The sequence below is a fragment of the Danio rerio genome, chromosome 7 (genome assembly GCF_049306965.1).
Source record: "Danio rerio strain Tuebingen ecotype United States chromosome 7, GRCz12tu, whole genome shotgun sequence".
NCBI classification, from domain to species: domain Eukaryota; kingdom Metazoa; phylum Chordata; class Actinopteri; order Cypriniformes; family Danionidae; genus Danio; species Danio rerio.
The window spans coordinates 34,475,421-34,498,083 of NC_133182.1; the positions used below are offsets into that span (position 1 = coordinate 34,475,421).

The 22,663-nt window shown below is 36.5% G+C and overlaps 2 protein-coding genes across 53 annotated transcripts in view; both read right to left on the bottom strand.

Annotated features, from left to right (window-relative positions):
* madd (MAP-kinase activating death domain) overlaps positions 1–3,491 on the bottom strand; it is an 89,529-nt gene extending 86,038 nt beyond the window's left edge. For all 50 annotated transcript variants that reach the window (XM_073908709.1, XM_073908703.1, XM_073908701.1 and 47 more), the window contains exon 1: positions 3,213–3,491. The gene's annotated coding sequence lies outside the window, so the exon portion shown is untranslated. The remainder of the gene's footprint in view (positions 1–3,212) is intronic.
* A 2,239-nt stretch (positions 3,492–5,730) lies between these two features.
* The window catches only part of nr1h3 (nuclear receptor subfamily 1, group H, member 3), a 32,893-nt gene continuing 15,960 nt past the window's right edge, over positions 5,731–22,663 (bottom strand). Inside the window, exons 3-10 of one of the 3 annotated variants that reach the window (XM_068222291.2) lie at positions 22,345–22,521; positions 19,544–19,810; positions 17,696–17,898; positions 16,929–17,108; positions 16,599–16,698; positions 14,019–14,132; positions 11,367–11,461; positions 5,731–9,229 (exon numbers count right to left, since the gene is read on the bottom strand). In XM_068222291.2, the coding sequence (XP_068078392.1) occupies positions 9,083–9,229; positions 11,367–11,461; positions 14,019–14,132; positions 16,599–16,698; positions 16,929–17,108; positions 17,696–17,898; positions 19,544–19,810; positions 22,345–22,521 (1,283 nt within the window). In that variant the 3' untranslated portion in view covers positions 5,731–9,082. 3 annotated transcript variants of the gene reach the window in all.

Here is a 22,663-nt window from a genome sequence, read left to right on the forward strand (position 1 = left end):
CTTGGCTTAATGCATTTTTAAGTCTCAAATAGAGGACATGTCCAGGAAAAAGAGGATGTATTGTCACCCTAAATAATGAGCTGGATCAGTCTATTTAATAAAAGGCTTTTCTTCTCTGCACGTCCTCGCGCTCTTCTTAAAGCTACTACCAAAGTCAGATGTCCAGCGCGTCTCTTTGGGTCTGTAACAGCAATGCATCAGAGTCTGTGAAGTTTCTCACACACACAGAACCGGGCCGCTGAGGTAAAGTCTTAAGTGTGGGAAGCGCTGGTGTTAAATTGGGTATCACACTGGATGAACCACGATATGCCATGATCGAATTGTATTGTAAACTTGCGAGCCTCATTTAAAACGATGTGTAATACGTCGCCATTCGGTGCCTTGTGTTGTTTAGCAGCGTATACAAAACAATGTATCTTAAAGATCGCTTGACGTGAAGTAAATAAACCTGTAGAGATATGCCGTTGTTGATCGCGTCAGCATGTGCTACCGTCACAATAGATGTCCAACTTATTACACCATAACTTAGTGTGAAGAGCATGTTAAATCTTAAAGGGACTTTTCTAGCAAGCGGTGTTGTGATCACGTGGGCTTTGCACGCTGGCTCTGGATGCCTGCTGGATAGAATAGCTGTAACAGATTTTAGAGCGAATCGGACCCCTTATATCGGAGATTTTTAACGCAGTCCGATATAGTTTTTTGGACTGATATTGGACCTATTTCCGATATCAATATCAGATTGGGACATCCCTAATCCTTGATGAACTGACCGATGTGCGCTGCTCTCACCTGGGAAGGTGTGCTCAAAGCACCTGTTGACTGCCTGTAGCTCAGACATGTGCATTCGCTGCAGCACAAGCCAGAATGTGTGTGTGTGTGGTCACGTGATGAGCATTTTCACCGGTATAGACCTTTTTCTAAGTTACTGCATGGAGGGCACCACAGTGACCAGCACCTTCAGGTAGGGTGCTTAAAACTTCCATTAAGAATTGTCATCAGCGAGAGCAGCGTTTCTCAACTGGGTGTCAATAATCTTTTGAGTGGCTTACGGAGTGTTTTGATGCAAAATTTTAATTTAGAAAGAAAGACGTGTGTTAAAGTTGCTATACTTCTGTTAGATGCAGTTCAAGGGCGAGAGAAAAACATTCTCCTAATTCAGTGTCTGCCGTTAGATCAGAAGCTGAAATATAGCGTCAGTGTTCCCGACCTGTCAGCTGTTATAATGTACTCTGAAGCTCTTCATTGCACACACTCACAATCAATACCTCACTGCATTATAAAGAGCAAACCACATTACTGGCATAAAAATAGCAGGTATGAAGGTCAAAAATTACCAATAAAAGTACGTACTACTCTGGCTGATTTGTATGTTGATTCTAATCAGGAGCCATTTATGTTTCATTTAGTTAGTTTGTGTTGTGTAGTATTTACCACGGTATGCGTTTTTCTGTCATTTCAAAACATCACTTTATCTTCCCTTTGCGCCATTCTTTCAATGTGTTAGTGGGACAGTACAGTAGGCTATGTGTGTGTGTGTCAAACATTTTGGTAAATTACATTTGTTTGAGTTGGTTATTTGTTTGAAAGAAAGAGAAAATGTTCACTTTATCGATGACAAGGCTTCATTTAAACTGCACAAGATGCCGTCGCACAATGAGAGAAAAATACCTTGCAGCAGTTGTTTTCCATCCCATTATGTTGCATTTTTAAAATAATCAGTACAGGAGGTGGTGCCGATCGACAGCAGTTTAGTTTAAAGACGTTAAAAGCAAGTATAGTTCAAAACTATCGTTTTAAAGCAGCCCGATTGTGTCTCTTTATATGCATCAGCTGCCAACCGAAAGCTTTTAGCATTCTCCTTGTACACGCAAAGCATAATGGGTAATTTTGCATTCTAAGAAAAAGGTCTCTAGTGTAGACAGAGATCTGTTCAGAAATCCTAGGTGAAATGCCAGTGTGGACGCGGATCGTTTTTTTAGAAAAAACAAATTTTGTTTAGAAACAAAATCTGTCTTCTGCTGAACATAAAGCAAGACATTTTATCAAGTCAATGGTTCCAGGTTTGTTTTCTTTAAAACATCTTCCTTTATGTTCAACAGAAGGAAGAAACTCATGAAGGTAAACAGCCACTTCAGGGTGAGTAAATGGTAATTTTTGGGTGAACTAATCCCTTTAATGAAAAGCCATTAATCTGGGCTAGATTTGCATTTATTTTTCATACCCCACCTTGTCCATATCCTAAACTGTATTTTAAACACATTACTCTGCGTTTAACAAAACCTTTGCCTTTAACTATACAGTGATGAACAATATCAAGAAACATAAATGATACTCAAATACACAAAGAAAGATTGTTCACACAAATATAATACTATAAGCTCAACCCAATGAATTCATCCATGAACGACTGAACAAGGAGAATATTTTGCAAACAAGTGACAGAACACAAAAACTGAACTGACAAAAGCTAAGAGCCGTCTCACATTTCACCCAGGAGAGAAACAACACCACTGAAGTCATCTTACACACGGCCTGATGTCGCAGCTATTCCAGTGTCCCAACAGAGAAAAGCTGTTCAAACAAATTCAGGGAGGTCAAACTGTACCGTGGAGCCGTGCTTTACGTGTATCACATCATCATCATCATCATCACCACCATCGTCATCACGACAACATGATGACTTGAATACAGCACTACATCCAAACCCCCTCAGGAAAGAAAACCCGTGTCCTTATGACCTCTGGAGAGCAAACACACACACAGGGACATCTGCTCGGGATCTTAGACGAATAGGGGTGCAGGTCTTTTTTGTGTGTAATTTATAGCCTTCTGTTGTGTCATTCAGCCTCATCAGATGCACTGACTCCGAGGGCATCAATTAATGATGAGAGCCCTGCCTATCGACAGCCCTGTTATCAGGCACTCCTGACATTTGACAGTCTTTGATCATATATTATAAGCAGAGATCCAGTGAAACACACATTTACAATGAGAAAGATAAAGACCAGCGGCTAGCAGTGGCTAACAGGATCAAATAGCTAGCTGTCAAAGCTGCTTATACAAGCAGCTGCGTACATTTTCACACCGTTACAACGAAAACACCTTCATCCATTTCATCACTAACTTTACCGCTGCTCCAGAGCTAACCATAACAAGAGCACCACATACGAGTTAACATAAGGTTAGGCAAGAGGAGTAAAACAGATACTGACCTCCAGAAGCTAACGCCGCCGCTACTCGCTTTAGCCGTGTTTCTGTGGCCCTGCTGCGGCGAAACAGCGTCTCAGAGCGCGTTGCTCGCTTGCAACGATGACGAGCTCATGATGTGACAGTGGCGCAACGCGACGCAAAGACCGCACGACCGTGTCTTGCAGCAGCAACAGCAGCAGCCCAGTCAGTGATGCGGTGGTGATTGTGCCTGTAGATAAACGCTGCTCGTCCTCCTCCTGTTTCTCTCTGCCTGCACACTGACTGTACGATAGCGACGTGATGGAATCGTTCGCTTGAGTCGGTTCTTTTCATTGAATCAGTTGAACCGGTTCTTCAATTGTTTACGATTTGTTTGAATCAGTCTAACTCCTAATGAACAGGGAAACGATGCTTGAACTGAATTTCAGCCAAAATTAAAAAAAAAAAAAACAGCCATCTATACTATTCTGTTCTATTCAGCGCAAAAGAAGATATTTTGAAATATGTTGGAAAGCATTTAACATTTGGCTTCCATAATATTTGTTTTTTAGTATGGGTGTCAATGCATTTTTTGTTCAACAGAATAATTGAAAAAAAAAACTCTAGGAGAAGTCTAGGGTAACGTAAGTAAATGATGGGAGAATTTACATTTTTGGGTCAACTATCTGCATACTATGGGGCATTTTGGACAATTAACTTAACTTACATTACCTGAATGACCATGATAAAAAGAGCAATGTGTTTTACTTTGTGTAACCTACTACAGCAAAATTAAATATGATTCTTAAGTAATTAACACCAAGTAAAGTCAAAATTTGAAATGTCTTTTTTGTATGGAAATGCACATGCAGGCTGATGCAAAAAAATGTGCTATAACATCTAATGTTTGCACAAGCCAGCTTGGTTTACAGAAAAAAAATTGTTAACGTTCGTTTCTTATAGGTTTGAAGACGCACACTGTAAAAATGCAGGGTTCCAGACAATCCATTCATATTGTCCCAATACAAATTGATCAAGTTAACGTCAAACTTTTAACAAATTTATATGGATTAAACACAAAAACAATTAAGTTGTCCCAATAAAATCTCAAGAACTGTGTTGATACAGCAAATTTTAATGAGTAGTTTAAACAAGCAAAAAAAAAAAAAAAAATATATATATATATATATATATATATATATATATATATATATATATATATATATATATATATATATATTGAGTCCAGTATTGTTCCTGAAATGTTATCTTTGCTTGTTCCCACAAGGTCAGGATGTTTCAGATCCCAAAAATAAATAAGTGGGAACTAAACAAAGGCAGGGATTCGGTGGTGCAGTGGGTAGCATGATCGCCTCACAGCTGGTTCGAGCCCCGGCTGGGTCAGTTTGCATTTCTGTGTGGAGTTTGCATGTTCTCCCTGTTCACGTTCCCTCCGGGTGCTCTGGTTTTCCCCACAAGTGCAAAGATGTACAGGTGAATTGGGTAAGCTAAATTGTCCGTAGTGTATGAGTGTGAATGAGTGTGTATGGATGTTTCCTGGTGATGGGTTGCAGCTGGAAGAGCATCTGGTGTGTAAAACATGTGCTGGATAAGTTGGGAGTTCATTCCACGGTGGCGATCCCAAATTAGTATGAATGAATGAATGGAAGCAAAGTTAAATGAACATAACTTGTTTTTTGCTGGGATATGGTATTTTCACAAGAACACAATGCATTGTAATGTAATTATGACGTAAACCATTCACATATAGTCCAAATATAGTACAAATCAAAATGCAGTTCCCAAGTCATGTTTTACTGAAAAAAAATACAAGAAAAAGCCAGATTGTCATAGACAGCATGATGATGTAAAGAAATTATTTTCATTTTTCCCAGCAGATTTATTATTTCCCTTATTGTAAGTTCTGTTCTATATGGTGCACGTACTTTACAATAAAATAAGCAAACATCCTAAAATAGTTTGACTTTAAAGTGTCGGATCCTTTGTTCTATAATAAAAAACACTATTGTCTGATTGCATTGTCGGAATAAATTACATGAATTCAGACAAAAAATAAAAAGCTACCCAATTCATTGAAACGAACTGTTCAAGAGAACCGATTCCCTGAAAAAGAATCGAATTTCCCCATCAACTACTGTACCGAGCGTGAGTTCCGCATACAGCCGGAGGCTGGACTGAACCATTCATTCTTTCAGAGGGGACACACTTTCACGTTCACACACATTTATAAATGAGAAGTGGCTTTTCCTGTCGTTTACCTGTTTGATTAACAATGACAAATTAGAACCAACGAGTGTAAAAGTAAAACCGCCCTAAAGAGCAGATATCTTCGAAAGGTAAGACGAAAGGTTCATTTCTGAGGCACAAACTGATGTCCAATGACGTAGGCGGCTGGTTATTTGCATATTGCTCAGGGAGGGTGGGTTTGATTGAGTAAACAAACACAACACTGCTTCCGTCGGAAGCTCATATTTCCTTAAAATAGGATGCCGAGAGATGCTTTCATAACTCATGCTAATAGACAAATTACTGACACCAACGTTGTGAGCTCAGATTCAGTATTTATTTCCAGGGTCAACCAACCCTGATCTATTAAAAAACAGCAGAATAATAATAAAAAGACAGAAACAATACGGAGGATCCCTGTTTTAGGTAAATGTATTTCTGTATAAAGAATAGGCTTCGAGTCATCTAAGTTTTCAGCATTTTTTATCAGATAAATATATACTCTCACAGAACAATAAATTTAGTCTACTTTTAATTTACACATATAAAGCAGTTTACATCCAAGACGTAAGGCGTTAAAACATAAGGTTGCATTTCTATGTTGTCACCCTCTGTGATGTGACTCTCTCTACTGAAGACAGACGTTAATCAGAGTAATGAGGTCCACTGGGCTGAGGGTGAAAAATAAATTAGATCTACAATCAACTTTGCATTACACTCTGCCTCATGTAGCAGCATTCTGCTAGGAGACCATTCCATCATTTCAGTTTGGAGAAAATAAAGCTTACAGCAGCATGAGTTAACGCTCGTTATTGACGATCAGAAATCAAATATGCCTCATCACATTTCCAATATCAGTTCAACTGAAAGATCAGGGAGGTTATGTATTTCAGTGGACTGTTATTAACCAAGATTCAGCATATTAACTGTCAGGGTTTGGCTGTTCAGTGCGCCCGGGATAGTCCTGAAATCTGAACGAACAGAAGGCAAAAGACACCTGCAGTTATACACTTGAACTGTCAAGCCCTTGTGAAAGGTTAGAACTTCTCATAAAAAATGAGCTTGAGGAAAACAATCTGCATTAGCAATTTAACTAGCTGACAGCCAGACAAGAACGGTAGGAAGAAAAAAAAAACATACAAACGGCCATATGACTTCATCAAACATATTCTCAAACATACTCACACACACACACAAACACACATGTCAGCAAACATATTCTCAATCTGCACAGTCAGGGCAAACAAACTGTATTAGTCAATCGCAGAAATTATGCTTGCAGGTCATTTCTTTTACAATGTTAGTTTGCATGATGCATTGATTCACAACAACCCTTGTCGTCTCTTAAGTGGTTTTTAAGATCAGTAAAACCTGAATTGTGCATGCTCACACTGGATATTTGCATTGTTACAGAGTAAGACGTTACAAATTGCTCTCATTTGCCTAGTCCCTTATTTCAGAGCTAATCCTGTGATACAGTTCAGTTTAAGATCAATATCTTGAGGAGAATGGGACAGGTTTTGTTCTGAGTGCATTCAGACTTTGTGAATCACATTATACAGTTAAAGTGAGGTACAAACAAAATAGTTAACACATATTATGCTATATAATTGCAAATCAACTAAGAAATATTAAAGATGTCAATTAAATTAATTAGCAAGAGTAAATAAAAAAAATAGTAATAAAAATGACTAAACTCACCTCATTGAATAGGTGTATATAGAACTAATTATAACATTTTGAAACAAAAAATACAACAAGGTGATGAAATACAACATTAAATACCCATGTTATTTTTTATGACAATATCATCCACTAATTTTCACTTGAGTTACATTGTGGGGCATAAGTGGCACGGTTAATAACGATCTGAGTTTTGATGAATGCATATTCAAACATTATTAAACCAGGCCTCCATTAATTAGAAGTGAATAAAAAAAAAAACAAAGTACAGCATGTTAGCTTACAGACGGAAGTAACCAAACATTATAATGTAATGTTAAAGGAATAATTATGGTCTGCATTATGTCTTCAGAATGCTTCACGCAAGGCTATCTAGCTATCTATGCATCTCAGTAGTCGCTGTGAGTCAAGCAGCACACTGATTCATGCTACAGGAATATTCTACCCAAAACTGAAAACTACTAAGTTTACCAAGGCCATTCAAGATGTAGATGACTGTTTTTCCATAAGTAAAACACTGAATTCTTTTGCTGAAACTTTTGTATTTATATTTTTAAAAAAAACAAGTCAATGCTAATGGCACTTCAAAAGTTCAAAAAAAGAAGCATACAGCTATATTGTTAATCTTAATAGCACTTGTGCTTATCCTGGATCCTGAAGTCTATATAACAAAGCAAGATTATGTTCGTTTGTGTGATTGCAGTCAAGAAGATCGACTTTTCACAGATTCCCAACATTTAATCTACCTCATTAGGCAACAGAAAGCTTAGTCTGAATGTGCTCAGGACCATTTTCTAAAGCTTTGGATTAAAGGTAATAATGTCATAAATAATATAAACTTTCATGCACCATTTTGCTTCATATCATCAAGGACATTCATTTTGTTTTGCCTATATATGTTTTAATGACTCTCGAAGTGAATCAGTAGCAGCTGACTTGCATTTTATTCATCACCAAGCACCATCCTTTCTAAATTAATTCATCTTTAGCGTTCTTCTGAAAGACAAAGTCACTTACATCTTGAATGGATTAAGTGAGAGTAAAGTAGCAGCAATTATTGTTGTTGTTGTTTTGATAAAACATGCTTTCAACGGCTCCAGTGACTCTTACTGATTCAGAATATATTTATTCTTTTAAAATTGGCCATTTGGCTTCTCAGTTCCTTTTTTCCAACCAGCAGAAAACAGAATTCCTTGTGAAAGCTTTGATACGATTGATCAGTGTAACATGGGCTCTGAATCACGATGGCTTGCACTAGTTAAGCGCTGATTGACTTTGTTTTTGTCCAAAAAAAAAAAAAACCTGGGTGTTAAAAGGAGATTGCATTTTAACATTACTTACAAGACTAAATGCATGTCAAACGTCACATAGGAAAAATATGTGAATTATAGCCTGTACTAAGAGAAGACAATGTTCCTCAATTCTGTGCGTGATCTATGCATATTTAAAATATTAGATGTCTGCCAGCCATTTCGAACCAATCAGCCAAAGTGGAATCATAAAACACTGTAAATAAACTACATTTCTGTAATGAAAAACCTTCAAGACAACCTCGTCTATGAAACAGATGGTTGAAACCTTCGCCAAAACCTGCTTGATGCTTTTGGTGCTGAAACATTAGATATAAACAACTTAAAAAATAAAAAAGTGACCACACGTTCGTGGTCGCTCATCATAGCAAGCAAGTCTCTGAATCCAATCCCATTCAAATCCCCAAAGCTCGGACGATGGTCGAGTAACCATTACCTGCTCTGATCGGTCCCTGAGCTACTTCTGGCTATACAGTCTATCAATAGCACGTTCAAAGGAAGCAGCTCTCACTGACCACTGGGTAAAAAATCTAGAGGTCAAGGAAGAGAATGGTAAAAGCAGGCTTCTCATGACAGTGGAAGGACATTGTGACCCTGTGCTCTGTCGGTAGAGGAACCCTTGTCCACCCACGTTTCCCTGACACTGGCTCATTCAGTCCTGGCGGATCGCCCGCTCATTCGTGAACATCCCAAATTTCAGAAAGTAGAGGTGGAAGTTTTTTGTCTTGGAGGCGCAGAGCAAACACTTGCTCTGAGTGGACGCTGCTCAAAGTGCGTAGGCTGACCAGCTTCATCAGCATCCGAGGAAACATCAGATGATCCTAGGGAGGATCATATAGTAGAGGGTGATTAGAATGCATAGTAAACACCAAAAAAAATAAAAAATAAACAAAATAATAATAATGATTGGATGTACAATGAACTGAAATAAATTATTTTATTTCTAGTCATTTTATTGTTTTAGTTTAAAAAAGAGAATTATATATATATATATATATATATATATATATATATATATATATATATATATATATATATATATATATATATATATATATATACATATACATATATATATTTATATATTACAGCTGGGTAATTGAATTCAAAATAAAAGTTTGTTTTGATATAATATATGCGAGTGCTGTGCATATTGCATGCATATATTTGAGAAAATGTTTATAAATATAGTGTATCCGGAGAGTAACATTCCCAGTGCATTCCCTGTGGCATGATATTCAAAAAGACTTGAGGCTGTAATTGCTGCCAAAGATGCATCAACAAAGTATTGAGCAAAGGCTGTGAATACTGATGTACATTTTTCGTGAATACGAAAGTACATTTTTCAGGTTTTCTATTTTCAATAAATTTTCAACAATTTCAAACAATCTTTTTTTACATTGTCATTATGGGGTATTGTGTGTAGAATGTTGAGGAAATAAATTCATTTAATCCAATTTGGAATAAGGCTGTAAAATAGATAAATGTGGAAAAAGTGAAGCGCTATGAATACTTTCCAGATGTACTTTATACATAGGGCTGCACAATATTGGAAAAAAACATACAATGCGGTATCTGATTTTTTTGCGATACATATTGCGATTATGGAGTATAATTTCAGCAGATGAAAATAATAGCTCTATTTGGAAAGAATGCATAAAATTTGATTAAATGAGATGTTTTCATAAGAGTGCATCTGCATGAAATATAATAAACTCATCACAAGCAGTATTCCAGCACAAACTGAATAATCACAGTAAAAAAGAACACTGTATGGTGTAGCTTCATAAATGAATGTATGTATGAACATGTATGAACATAAATAAAATGAATCTTTCTTAAAGTTGCAAACATAAGTTCTTGTGCCTGAATTATTTAAAGTGGCTTGAAAGGCTCACACAGTCACATGCCATGAAAACACATGCAGATGATAAACTAATTGATCAATTTATGGTTAAAATTTGCAATGACTCAACAAATCATGTATAGTTTGAACTGTAGTTCCTGTTAAACTACAATATCATAATTCTGTGATGTGACGATTGCGGATACACACATTGTGATATCGATGCTAAAACGATATATTGTGTAGCCCTAATATATATATATACACAGTATACACACACATATATACTAGTTAGTAAGTAAGCAAGTAAGTAAGTAGGTAACAGACAGGCAGACAGACAGACAGACAGATGACTAACACATTACAAATTTTTTAAACTTGAAAAAACTTTTAATACAAGCCTTTGTATACAAAATATTTTTAAATGCTATAAAAGTAATATGTAATCACTTTTAAATAAAGGCTGCTTATAATAATAGTATTATTATATTACTTGTGCAATGGTGAAATCATCAGTGCCACCTACAGGACGTAAAAGGACACAAGCAGCTATATATACACTTGTCCTATTAAAGATTACTACTATGTATTAGTAGAAGTATAAAAAAGAGAATATTAAGAGTAAAAAAATCATCAAAATGCATTCAATTGCAAATTACAGACATTTATGTTACAAATATATATATACAGTTGAAGTCAAAATATTAGCCCCACTTTGGATTTTTTTTCTTTTTGAAATATTGCCCAAATGATGTTTGATAGAGCAAGGAAGTTCACAGTATGTTTGATAATATTTCTTCTTCTGGAGAAAATCTTATTTGTTTTATATTGACTAGAATAAAAGCAGTTTTTATTTTTAAAACACCACTTTGAGGTCAAAATTATTAGCCCCTTTAGACAAATATTTTTCGACAGTCTACAGAACAAACCATCATTATACAACAACTTGCCTAATTACCCTAACCTGCCTAGTTAACCTAATTAACCTAGTTAAACCACGTTTAGAAACGTGTTGAAAAAAACTTCTCTCCTTTAAACAGAAATTAGGGAAAAAATAAACAGGGGAGCTTAAATTACGCAGCACAACAGTTTTCAGCATAAACCATACTCACATTGGGTCGTTTTATTCTGATGTAGGAGTGGAGGGCGTCCACATATGGCTGCTGTAGTCTTTCCACTAACTCGTGATCCTGCACGTTTGGTCGGTCTGCCTCCCCCAACACACAAACACACAAGAGACAAGAATAGAAAGCGTGATTGAGGCAAATGAATGATTCTGCATTTCATTAGTTTTGTGAGGAAGTGCTTTGGGAAGTGATGTAGCATGGCTCATTAGCAAACTCAAAAATAAACTAACAGCACACCAGATGCCTATCTCTAACTGGAATATACTCAAATCTAATGGGTAATTAAAAATGGATTCCGCCTCATAAGGTTGCTAATGTTTGTCTTTATTCAAAAAACTTTATTCAACAATGCATCATATTGTTTGGGACACAAAACAAAGGCCTAACTGTTAGAAACATATTGGATGCAAATACAATTCTATACTGGGAGGTTTTGTTCTCATTAAAAACCCACTGCACTACTATTTCTCCAAAAATTCTTTCACCCATGAAAATAGGGTTTATGTTTTAAAAGAGAAATATGGCCAATTAAAGAGACCAAAATTTAAATAGTTACATAATTTACTCTCTCCCTTTGTTTCCTAATCAGTTTGAGTTTCTTTCTTCTTTTCAAAGGAAGATATAATGAAGACTTTATGGGAAAAAAGCCGTTAACTTCCATACAAAAGAACAAAAGATACTATGCAAGTCAATGGCTGTTTTCTCCAACAGTCTTAAAAAAATAAATAAATCAGGCCACTCTAAAAAATGTATAAAATTAAAAAAAGCTTCAAAATAAAGCTTATGTAAAATGTATATTATCACTCTAATAGTAATGTACACTCACTGGCCACTTTATTAAGTACAACTGCTTGTTAACACAAATTTCTAATCATTTCATGACATAACAGCTACTCAATGCATTTAGGCATGCAGACATGGTCAAGACAATCTGCTGCAGTTCAAACCGAGCATCAGAATGAGGAAGAAAGGTGATTTAAGTGACTTTGAACGTGGCATGAGTATTTCAGAAACTGTTGATGTACTGGGATTTTCACGTACAAGCATCTCTAGGGTTTATAGAGAATGGTCGGAAAAAGAAAAAATATCCAGTGAGCGGCACTTCTTTGGGTGTAAATGCCTTGTCGATGCCAGAGGTCAGAGGAGAATGGCCAGACTGGTTCCAGCTGATAGAAAGTCAACAGTAACTCAAATAAGCACTCGTTACAACTGAGGTATGCAGAAGAGCATCTCTGAACGCACAACATGTTTAACCTTGAGGCAGATGGGCTACAGCAGCAGAAGACCACACCAAGTGCCACTCCTGTCAGCCAAGAACACTAAAACTGAGGCTACAATTCACACAGGTTCACCAAAAATGGACAATCGAAAATTGGAAAAACGTTTCCTGGTCGGATGAGTCTCGATTTCCGCTGCAACATTCAGATGGTAGGGTCAGAATTTGGCATCAACTACATGAAAGCATGTATCCATCATGCCTTGTATCAATGGTTCAGGCTGCTGGTGGTGGTGTAATGGTGTGGGGGATCTTTTCTTGGCACACTTTGGGCCATGTCCACCCCTTTATGACCACAGTGTACCCATCTTCTGATGGCTACTTCTAGCAGAATAACGTGCCATGTCATTAAGGGTGAATCATCACACGGTGGTTTCTTGAACATGACAATGAGTTCACTGTACACAAATGGCCTCCACACTCACCTGATCTCAATTCAATAGAGCACTTTTGGGATGTGGTGAAACAGGAGATTCACATCATGGACGTGAATCCGACAAATCTGCAGCAAATGCGTGATGCCATCATGTCAATATGGACTAAAATCTCCGAGGAACATTTCCAGCACCTTGATGAATCTGTCACGCTGTTCTGAAGGCAAAAGGGGGTCCAACCTGGTACTAGTAAGGTGTAACTAATTAAGTAGCCAGTGAGTGTATAAACACTATTAAACGACACTGCTTGTAATATATGTTTTTGTATTTAATTATATGTTGCTAGTGCAATGGTTACAGGTGAATTGGGTAGGCTAAAATGTCAGTAGTGAATGCGTGTGTGTGCGTGTGTGTGTGTGTGTGTATGTTTCCCAGAGATGGGTTGCCGCTAGAAGGGCATCTGCTGCGTAAAAACATGCGGTATAAGTTGGCGATTCATTCCGCTGTGGCGACTTCGGATTAATAAAGGGACTAAGCCAACAAAAAAATGAACAAATGAATGAATAGTGCAATAGTGAAATTATTAGTGCCACCTACAGGATGTAAAAAGATACAAACAGCTTAATATACACTGGTCCTATTAACATACTACCACTATTTATGCAGTCAAACCCGAAATCATTCAAACCTTTGACTTAAAGTTACTTTTATTTAACCAGCAAGTATTTATTTATTTATTTAATCAGAAATGGAACAGGTTTCTCATAAAAGATACTAAGACAAAGTACAAGAAAAAATACTTCTCAGCTTTTATTCACATTTTAACAAAAGCTTAAAGTCAGAATTTATATAAACAATATTAGTAGAGAGAAATTCATAATGGTTTAAAATTAATTTTCAATTTTGTGTGATCTGTGCCTTTAAATGGCTGTTCGGACTTACCAGAAGACAAACAATATAACATTGGTGTTTGCGTGTCAAACTGACCTGCTGAGAAGATGTTGATAGCGATGAGCAAAGCATACTCTGCCTCGTCCAGATGGAGGTCATTCATGCCTTTTGAAAACTCAAAGATGGGGTTGATGAACTCTAACTGCAGCCCTGCGGACAAACCAGACAGGACAGAGATCATTTCGGTACACAAACAACAAAAACAGCTCTCAAATAAAACCACACAAATAAAACCACAGTTATGGAAGATCTCATTTCAGGTTATAAGGAAATGTTTTTAACAGCTAAAATATAGTTGCTTTTTATATAGTGTTTTTATTTAATCCAATTATATTTTATTTATCATTTAAAATAACAAGCAAGATACTAATAACTAAATGGATGTCATTTGCTTTTTCCAATGTCAAGAAGTTCAGAAAAACTTAAAGGGTTGAAGCCACATGAGAGACAGGAGTGAGTACATTTTCAGATTCTCAAATGTAAAAGGTTATGCAAGTGTTTTCAACCAGGTCACACAATTTTGTAGCATTATGTAAAACCTGTTGATCTTTACTGTGAGTGACTACACATTGAATATTCTAAGAGGGCGTATGAGTCCGGCTGCATCTCAGTTAGCACTCTTGCTCCCAAGGTCATTTATAAGTAGGCCGTGTGCAAAAATCTGCGCACTGGTAAGTGCAGTGAGCTTGGGTCACTATACATTGGGACACACTGAGTGTGACATGAGGACATCCTCATTGTACATCATCTAAATGGACAGCAGAACTAATCATTTTTATATATAAATTGTATTTAGCCTTGAAATTTTTTAATATAGCTTATAACTGTTCATAAATTTTCCTTCGGCTCAGACCCTTTATTAATCAGGGGTCGACACAGTGGAATGAACCGCCAGCTTATCCAGCATATGTTTTACACAGCAGATGCCTTCTATGCTGCAACCCAGTACTGGAAAACATCCATACACACTTACTACAACCTATTTAGTTTATTAAATTCACCTATAATGCATGTCTTTAAACTGTGGGGAAAACCGGAGCACCCAGAGGAAACCCACGGCAACACAAGGAGAACATGCAAACTCCATGTAGAAATGCCAACTGACCCAGCCAGGGCTCGAACCAGCGACCTTCTAGCTGTGAGGCGATTGTGCTACCCACTGCGCCACCATGTCACCCTAATTAACAGCAACTCTTTCATATAATAGCAATATTTCAACCATTAAACAGCTATGAATGTTTGCTATGTTTTTCCTAACCTATCTAGCCTTGTTTGTTCATGTTAAAAATAAATAAATGACAAATTCTTTTTTAGAAAAAAAAAAATGGCATTTCTCATTTGTCATTATGTTGGAAGAATGCCATTAAGGCCGAATAGTGCAAATCAAAGCCCCTTGATTATCACGGTGCATTGCAGGACTTTTCATGGTGTGAACAAGAATTTGGCCATCGAGACAACAGTTAAAATGGTGGCGACCTGATCAGTGCACTGACCACTGAACAAGAGTGCTGATTGAGATGCACCCTTCTTGTTTGAAGTGGACAAATGTGGCATCTATATATATACATATCTTTTCTTACTGCTGCAAATAACTACACATTTCTGTATTCATTTGCAGCAGCAAGCAAAGATATGTATATATAGATGCACATTTGTCCGCTTCACACACATAGACGAACTTTGTCACAGATCTTGGCAGGTGAAGCTGGGGAGGTGGAAGGTTTTCATGCATACCATGGTTTCCGCTACATTCCTTCTCTCATGGCGGGGCGCGACGACAAAATTCATCCCGCCACAGCTACATTCCAGCTTCTGATTCAAAACATTTTTTTTTTTAATAGCGGGTGATAATCGCACCAAAACGTATTAAAGGGTAAGTGAATTATAACAGCGCAAACTTTTCTGTAACCGTAGTAGGTGCTGTGCATTATTTGTTTAACCCTTTAAGGTGACGTGCTGACTGACAGGTGAGTGATGCGTGAGGCCAGCAAACACAACGTATAGCTATTTCACTTTACTTCAGGAAGCATTAATGCTACTCTCTGGGTCTATTAGAGACATTTATAACCATTCCTAGCAAATCTAATAAATGCTGGAGACGTACTTGTTACATAAATACACCAAATCGCACTCAGCAGCGTTTGCAAGAAGTTTTGTGCACGAGCAAAGAAAATCAGCGCGCAAGCAGAGATTCACATGCTCGTACATGTAGGTTAATACATAAATGCGATCTCGACATCTAATACTGCGCTCACGACATTTGTCATTGAAATAACGCCACAGGTATTTGGTAGATCTGTGTAAAAAAAGGACTGCCGTCACAACTGGAAAAAATCCTAGACGAAACACTGCATACACATATTAAGCTGCACCATCTTGAGCATAAGTCTCAAGCTCGATTCCTGGAGGGCCGCAGCTCTACACAGTTTTACTCCAACCCTAATCAAACACAGCTGATCCAACTAATCAAGGTGTTCAAGACTACAAAAGACTATTAAGCAGGTGTGAGTTGGACGTGGTTGGAGCTAAACTATGCAGAGCTGCGGCCCTCCAGGAATTGAGTTTGAGACCATTGATCTAAAGTGTCATGACTGAACTACATCATTCATACAGTACCTGCTTTCGCAAAATCTTCTTTATTGTAAGTGAAGTCTTTAAGAAAGGTGATGCTGTCAATCGCTGGGTTATAACGTCTGGAAGTCTCTAGCAGCATGATCTGCAAGACAAAAGTCGAACAGGTTTGTAAAACAAGCAGTACAGGCTCTGCTTGGTTTTTCATGAGAAATGACATTCGTCACCAGATGGCAATTTTTTTTCTGAAGTACTTCCTGTTATGAAATAACAGTCGAAATCTGGCTGCCAAACAACAGTGCTCCATCTGTGTGCACCACAACAGCAACAGAACTGACAGAAAACAATGTGTGTTATGGGTCAGTCGGGTCTAACCTCTATGGTTGAGGTCTTGAGTAGGGCGATCTGGTCTTCTCGGGTGAGCTCCAGGAAGCCGGGCAGCTGTTTAGCAAAATCTACAATCTCCTGTACTGACATGATGGCCAGCTCTGTGAAATGAGCAAAGCGCTGCTGTCGAACCTCTCGGTTTTGTGGGTCCTGACTCTGTGGCCATGGCTGAAAAAACAACACGTCTTCATGTAAATTTTTAGAAACAATGCATCAGAGGATTGGAGAAAATTGCTCCACTTGGCATACTGTTTTGTTAAATATTCAGAGGATTAAAAGGATAACCCAAAACATTTAAATGAATAACCTTCAGTTATTTTAAAGTGCTGGAATGACAGCCATTAAAGTCAGTGTGAAATCAAATTTTACAATGTTTATTTTGCTAGCACTCATTGTTAACATGCAACATAAACGTCTCAGCAACGGTTGATTCACAAAGACTTTAACCATATTTAATATGCTTTAATCAATCACTATAAATAAAACCCTACAATTAAATGACTGTGACTCCAAGAAGAGTTTAATTAAGGTAAGATCGACTCATGGATTTATAATGACATGGAAAAAATGAAATGATTAAAAAATAACCGTTTAATGTCTTCATAAGCAAGGGAAGAATGCAATTGTAATCAATATGGGGTGTACAAATAATGTCAAGCTACAGTCACATTTTTTCAGTTGCACATTTACAGTCAGATTATAGTTAAATTATTTTAGTCGGTTTGGAAATTTGAAGCACAAATGAATGCACTTACAGTGACTTTGGGCCGATCAATGAAAGAGCGTTTGTTGCACTGTTTCTGCATGGCCACCAACTTTTCGATCATCTCCTGCTGTTCAGGAGCCAGCGGAGGCATCTCAGGTGCAGGGCTCGGTGTCGCCACTGTAGAGGTACGAGCTGTCTCTTCTTCCTGTTTCTTCATCTTCTTTAGTCGAATCTGCTCTTCTGACAGCACACCTATAAAACAGTGAGATAAAGCTGTTACTAAAAGAAGCAAAATACAAGATAGTGATATGTGATCATATCAGAAAAGATAAGAGATTTGAAGATGGAGATAGTGAGACATGAAAAAGAAATGTGTTTTTTTAAGCCCTTATTTCAATTTTTTTTCAAAGTCAAATTATCACAGTACCTCGTTAAAGGTTTATAGTTCAGATAAAAACACTACAATGAGAAAGATCCCTTTTTGAGATTTTATTAATTATACCATTACGCAAGGTTTCAAAAAATCTTTTATTTACAAGATGTGTTAAATAATACTGAAATCTTAAAAAATCTAATTGTAATATATATAGTTGAAGTCAGAATTAATGAAACCACTTTGAATGATTAGCCCCAGGTTTATTTTCTTCCCGAATTTCTGTTTAAAGGAGAGCAGATTTTTTCAACACATTTCTAAACATAATAGTTTTAATAACTCATTTCTAATAGCGGATTTATTTTATCTTTGCCATAACGACAGTAAATAATATTTTACTAGATATTTTTCAAGACTTCTATACAGCTTAAAGTGACATTTAAAGGCTTAACTAGGTTAATTAAGTTAACTAGGCAGGTTAAATTGCTTAAAAGAAAATTGCTTAAAAGGGGCTAATAGTTTTGACCTTAAAATGTTTTTTTTTTATTTTTTATTAAAACTGCTTTTATTCTAGCCAAAATAAAACAAATAAGACTTTCTCTAAAATAAAAAAAATATTATCTGACATATTGTGAAAATTTACTGTTAATCGTCATTTGGGAAATATTTAAAAGAAAAAAATCATTAAAATAATTTTGACTATAACTAATATATATATATATATATATATATATATATATATATATATATATATATATATATATATATATATATATATATATATATATATATATATATATATATATATATATAATTTTTTTAATAGACTGCAGTAATTAACAATTTGTTAGGAAAAGAAAGATTCATTATCTTTTGTACCTATAAATGCAGTTTTAATTGTATTCATGTTTTTACACTTTCATATTCTCTGCTTTTATTTACTTTTGTTCAAATATTTCTTTTTAGAAATTTATCTTTTTAAAGTTTAAAGTGTTGTGTTGTGGTTTTGTCTTATATATAGAAATAAATATGCCTACACTAGACTTGTGTTTCAGTTTTTTCTCCTGTTTAGGTTAAACGGAGAATTACTTTCCTGGTAACCAGCTGAAATTAAATAGGTTTAAGTGTTTTATGTCTTTTTTTAACCTGTTAATGTTTTGTTTATTACAAATAAGAAAAATAAATGTAGCTTCAGGATTTTCTTTTTAGTTAATTATTTTAAAATAATGCTGTGCACCTGAATATTTATTTTGACCAAAAACAAAATTCATAATAATAACTTTTTTTGGTGCGATTATAAATGTTTTTTTAATCTAAATATATATATATATATATATATATATATATATATATATATATATATATATATATATTTTTTTTTTTTTTTTTTTTTTTTTTTTTACTATGTTAGCACTTTACTGTGTTTTGATCAAGTAAACACAGTCTTGGTGAACATAAAGTGACTTCCAAAAACCCCGACAGTGTTGTAAATGGGCTCTGATGCTTGAGGAGAGTGTGACTCACATTGCTCCAACATGCCTGCCTCCCTGCACTTGCGCAGGCGGCACTGCTGACACTTGCGGCGCATGTACATGTCCATCTCGCAGCGGCCAGAGTTCTTGCAGGAGTACTGCGCTCCCTTGATCACGCTGCGTCTGAAGAAACCTTTACAGCCCTCACAGCTCAGCACATTGTAATGAAAGCCAGATGCTTTGTCTCCACATACACTACACACCTCATTCCCCAGCATTTTAGGTGCAGGACCTTTCTTTCTCTTCACTGGCTGACCCTCTGTATAAAAACACAGGACAGACAGACAAACATAACTACAAAGCAAAAATATGTAAAATCATGCACCAAAAACACTGCAATTGTATTTACTAAAAGGGATAGTTCACTCAAAAAATGAAATTCAGTTTTAAAGGAATAGTTGACATCCAGGGTTCCCACTCTTTCAAGAACACCAAATTCAAGGACTTTTTGAATCACTAATATTTTTAAATCCAGCACCTCTGTAATTCACACCCCCATCATATACTGTATAGCAACATGAAAGTCTTCCAGTACCTTACATCTCAGTCATTCATTAATTTATTCGTTCATTCATTCATTCATTCTTTCGTTCATTCATATATCACCCAGGGGTGGGCAAACTCGGTCCTGGAGGGCCGGTGTCCTGCATAATTTAGCTCCAACTCTAACCAGAAACACCTGAACATGCCAATCAGTGTCTTCAAGATCACTAAAAACCTATAACCAGGTGTGTTTGATTAGAGTTGGAGCTAAACTGTGCAAGACACCGGCACTCCAGGACTGAGTTTGCCCACCCCTGGCTAAGTACCTTTATCAATAAGGGGTTGCCACAGCCGAATGAACCACCAACTTATCCAGCACGTTTTACACAACGGATGCCCTTTCAGCTGCAACCGAACAAGGGGAAACACCCATAGACTTTTACATTCACACATATACGCTACGGCCAATTTTGCTTATTCAATTCACCTATACCGCATGTATTTGGACTGTGGGGGAAACCAGAACACCTGGGGAACAAGGGGAGAGCATGCAAACTCCACACAGAAATGTCAACTGCCCTAGCCGAGGCTCGAACCAGCGACATTCTTGTTGTGAGGCAATCGTGATACCCACAGCGCCACTATGCTGCCCTTTACTTCAAATTTCACTAACACTTAATTTTTACATTGAATGTGTAATTTTCATAAATGTAGACCGTTTTTAGCAGTCATGTTCAAAAAACTTAATACAATTAATTGAATTCAAGTCTGGTAATATTGAAATGTGATTTCTAAAATAGTAATTAAAGGTTCATTATTTGTCATCGTTCTTGCATAAGATTTAAATGTAAGATTTTAAAATTAAGAATGTCTTAGTTTTTTTCATTCCGTTTTTGAAAGCAGCACAGTAAAATCACTGTAGAAATAACACCAAAATCTTTATATTCAAGCACTTTTCAAGGACCTTTGTTTGTTTAGAAGTACTTTCCAGGCCTTGAATTCATTTGTCTTCAATTCAAGTATTTTCTAGTACTTTCAAGAAGTGTGGGAACCATGGGCATCAAAAATTCAATAGAAAATTGTCATCATTTACTCACCCTTCACTTGTTTAAAAGCTATTTGAGTTTATTTTTTCTGTTAAACAACATAAGACATTTTGAAAAATGCTGGTTGATAGAACCCCATATACTTCCAGAGTAGTTTTTATCCTACCATAGAAGTCCCATAAACCAGCATTCTTCAAAATGTTATCACTGACATCATCTTTTTTGAAAGGTCCCATGAAATTTAAATAAAGATTTTTATATGTTAGTTTCAGTCTTTTAGTCTTAAGCAAATCTATTAGCTAACATGATCCAAAACAGTAACAAATCTGGTATTTAGAAAATATAAAACTGATATAAACAAGTTACTTTCTTACTGAAGAGCATTAACTCTGGAGTTTAATTCCAGTGTTAATAATATTGAAACTTATTTCTTTATCGAATTTAATAATGGATGGGGAAAAAAGCAAAAAGGGCAAAGGAAAACAGCTCAGGAAAGCGGAGTAAGGCAAAAATATAATTTTATAGGGTACTGCCGTTAGTAAAGAAGAGAGTGTAATGGCAGACAAGAGGAAAATCCAAAACTAGAAACAGTGGATGATAACATCGTTGTTGTCCGCGCAGACATAAAGATGATGGCCATGGAGATGACGTAAGAGCTAAAACTGATATAAACATCCAAAGTTTGCAGTTTGCCACCTTAATGTATCAACAATTTTTTCCACGTGACCTCATACTTTAGTTTCTCATGAAATCTTGACCAATCAAATGCTCTTTAGTATCTGACATGTCCCGCCCCCCTCAAGAGGGTTCTCATTTGCTTTTCATTTGATGCGCTTAAGCTAAACCATTCTCACTGGACGAGCTGTGATAAAAACCAAATGCTATTGGGTGTTTTTTTAAAAGGGGAGAAGCTACTCTATGTCCCACCCTCTCTTCATTTTTCAGCTGAGATTACATCAAACATTAAATAAAAAATGCACATTTCAAAGCACTTCACAAAACCTTCAACAACTTCACAGTGAGTAAATTTCCATTTTGAGGGTAAACTATACCTTTAACCAGTTAGACCTGTTCATCCACACATTTACAGTATACACACACACACTCATAATGACATGCATGTTCATACTTGAGTAAAGTCACGTGTTGCACCTTATGCAATAGGTAAAGTTCAACTCTGAATTATACGCTGACTATACTGTAAAATGATGCAGATAATGGAAAGAACATTATCTAAGCCATGGGTCTAGTTGTTCAGTCTCACCTGGCGCAGCTTTGTCCTCTCGGAAGAACATCTTGATGTCGTTGGATTCCATGAGCATGGAGTCGTTCAGGTCATCGTGCGATGTGTTGTACAAGTCCGTTTGACTGAGAATCTCCTGTTTCACTTCTGCCATCGCTGCTGAAGGGCCCTCTTCACTGTCACAGCCCAGAGAGTCCCCTGTACACACACACACCTGATGATCAACAACTAGACTAGCTGAGTAAAAAGTGCACTTTGTGGAACATAAGTCGCACAGTTGAGATGGAAAAAAACTAAACAAAACAGACAAGTTCAGAACAGAAGGAGTCACATTTGTAAA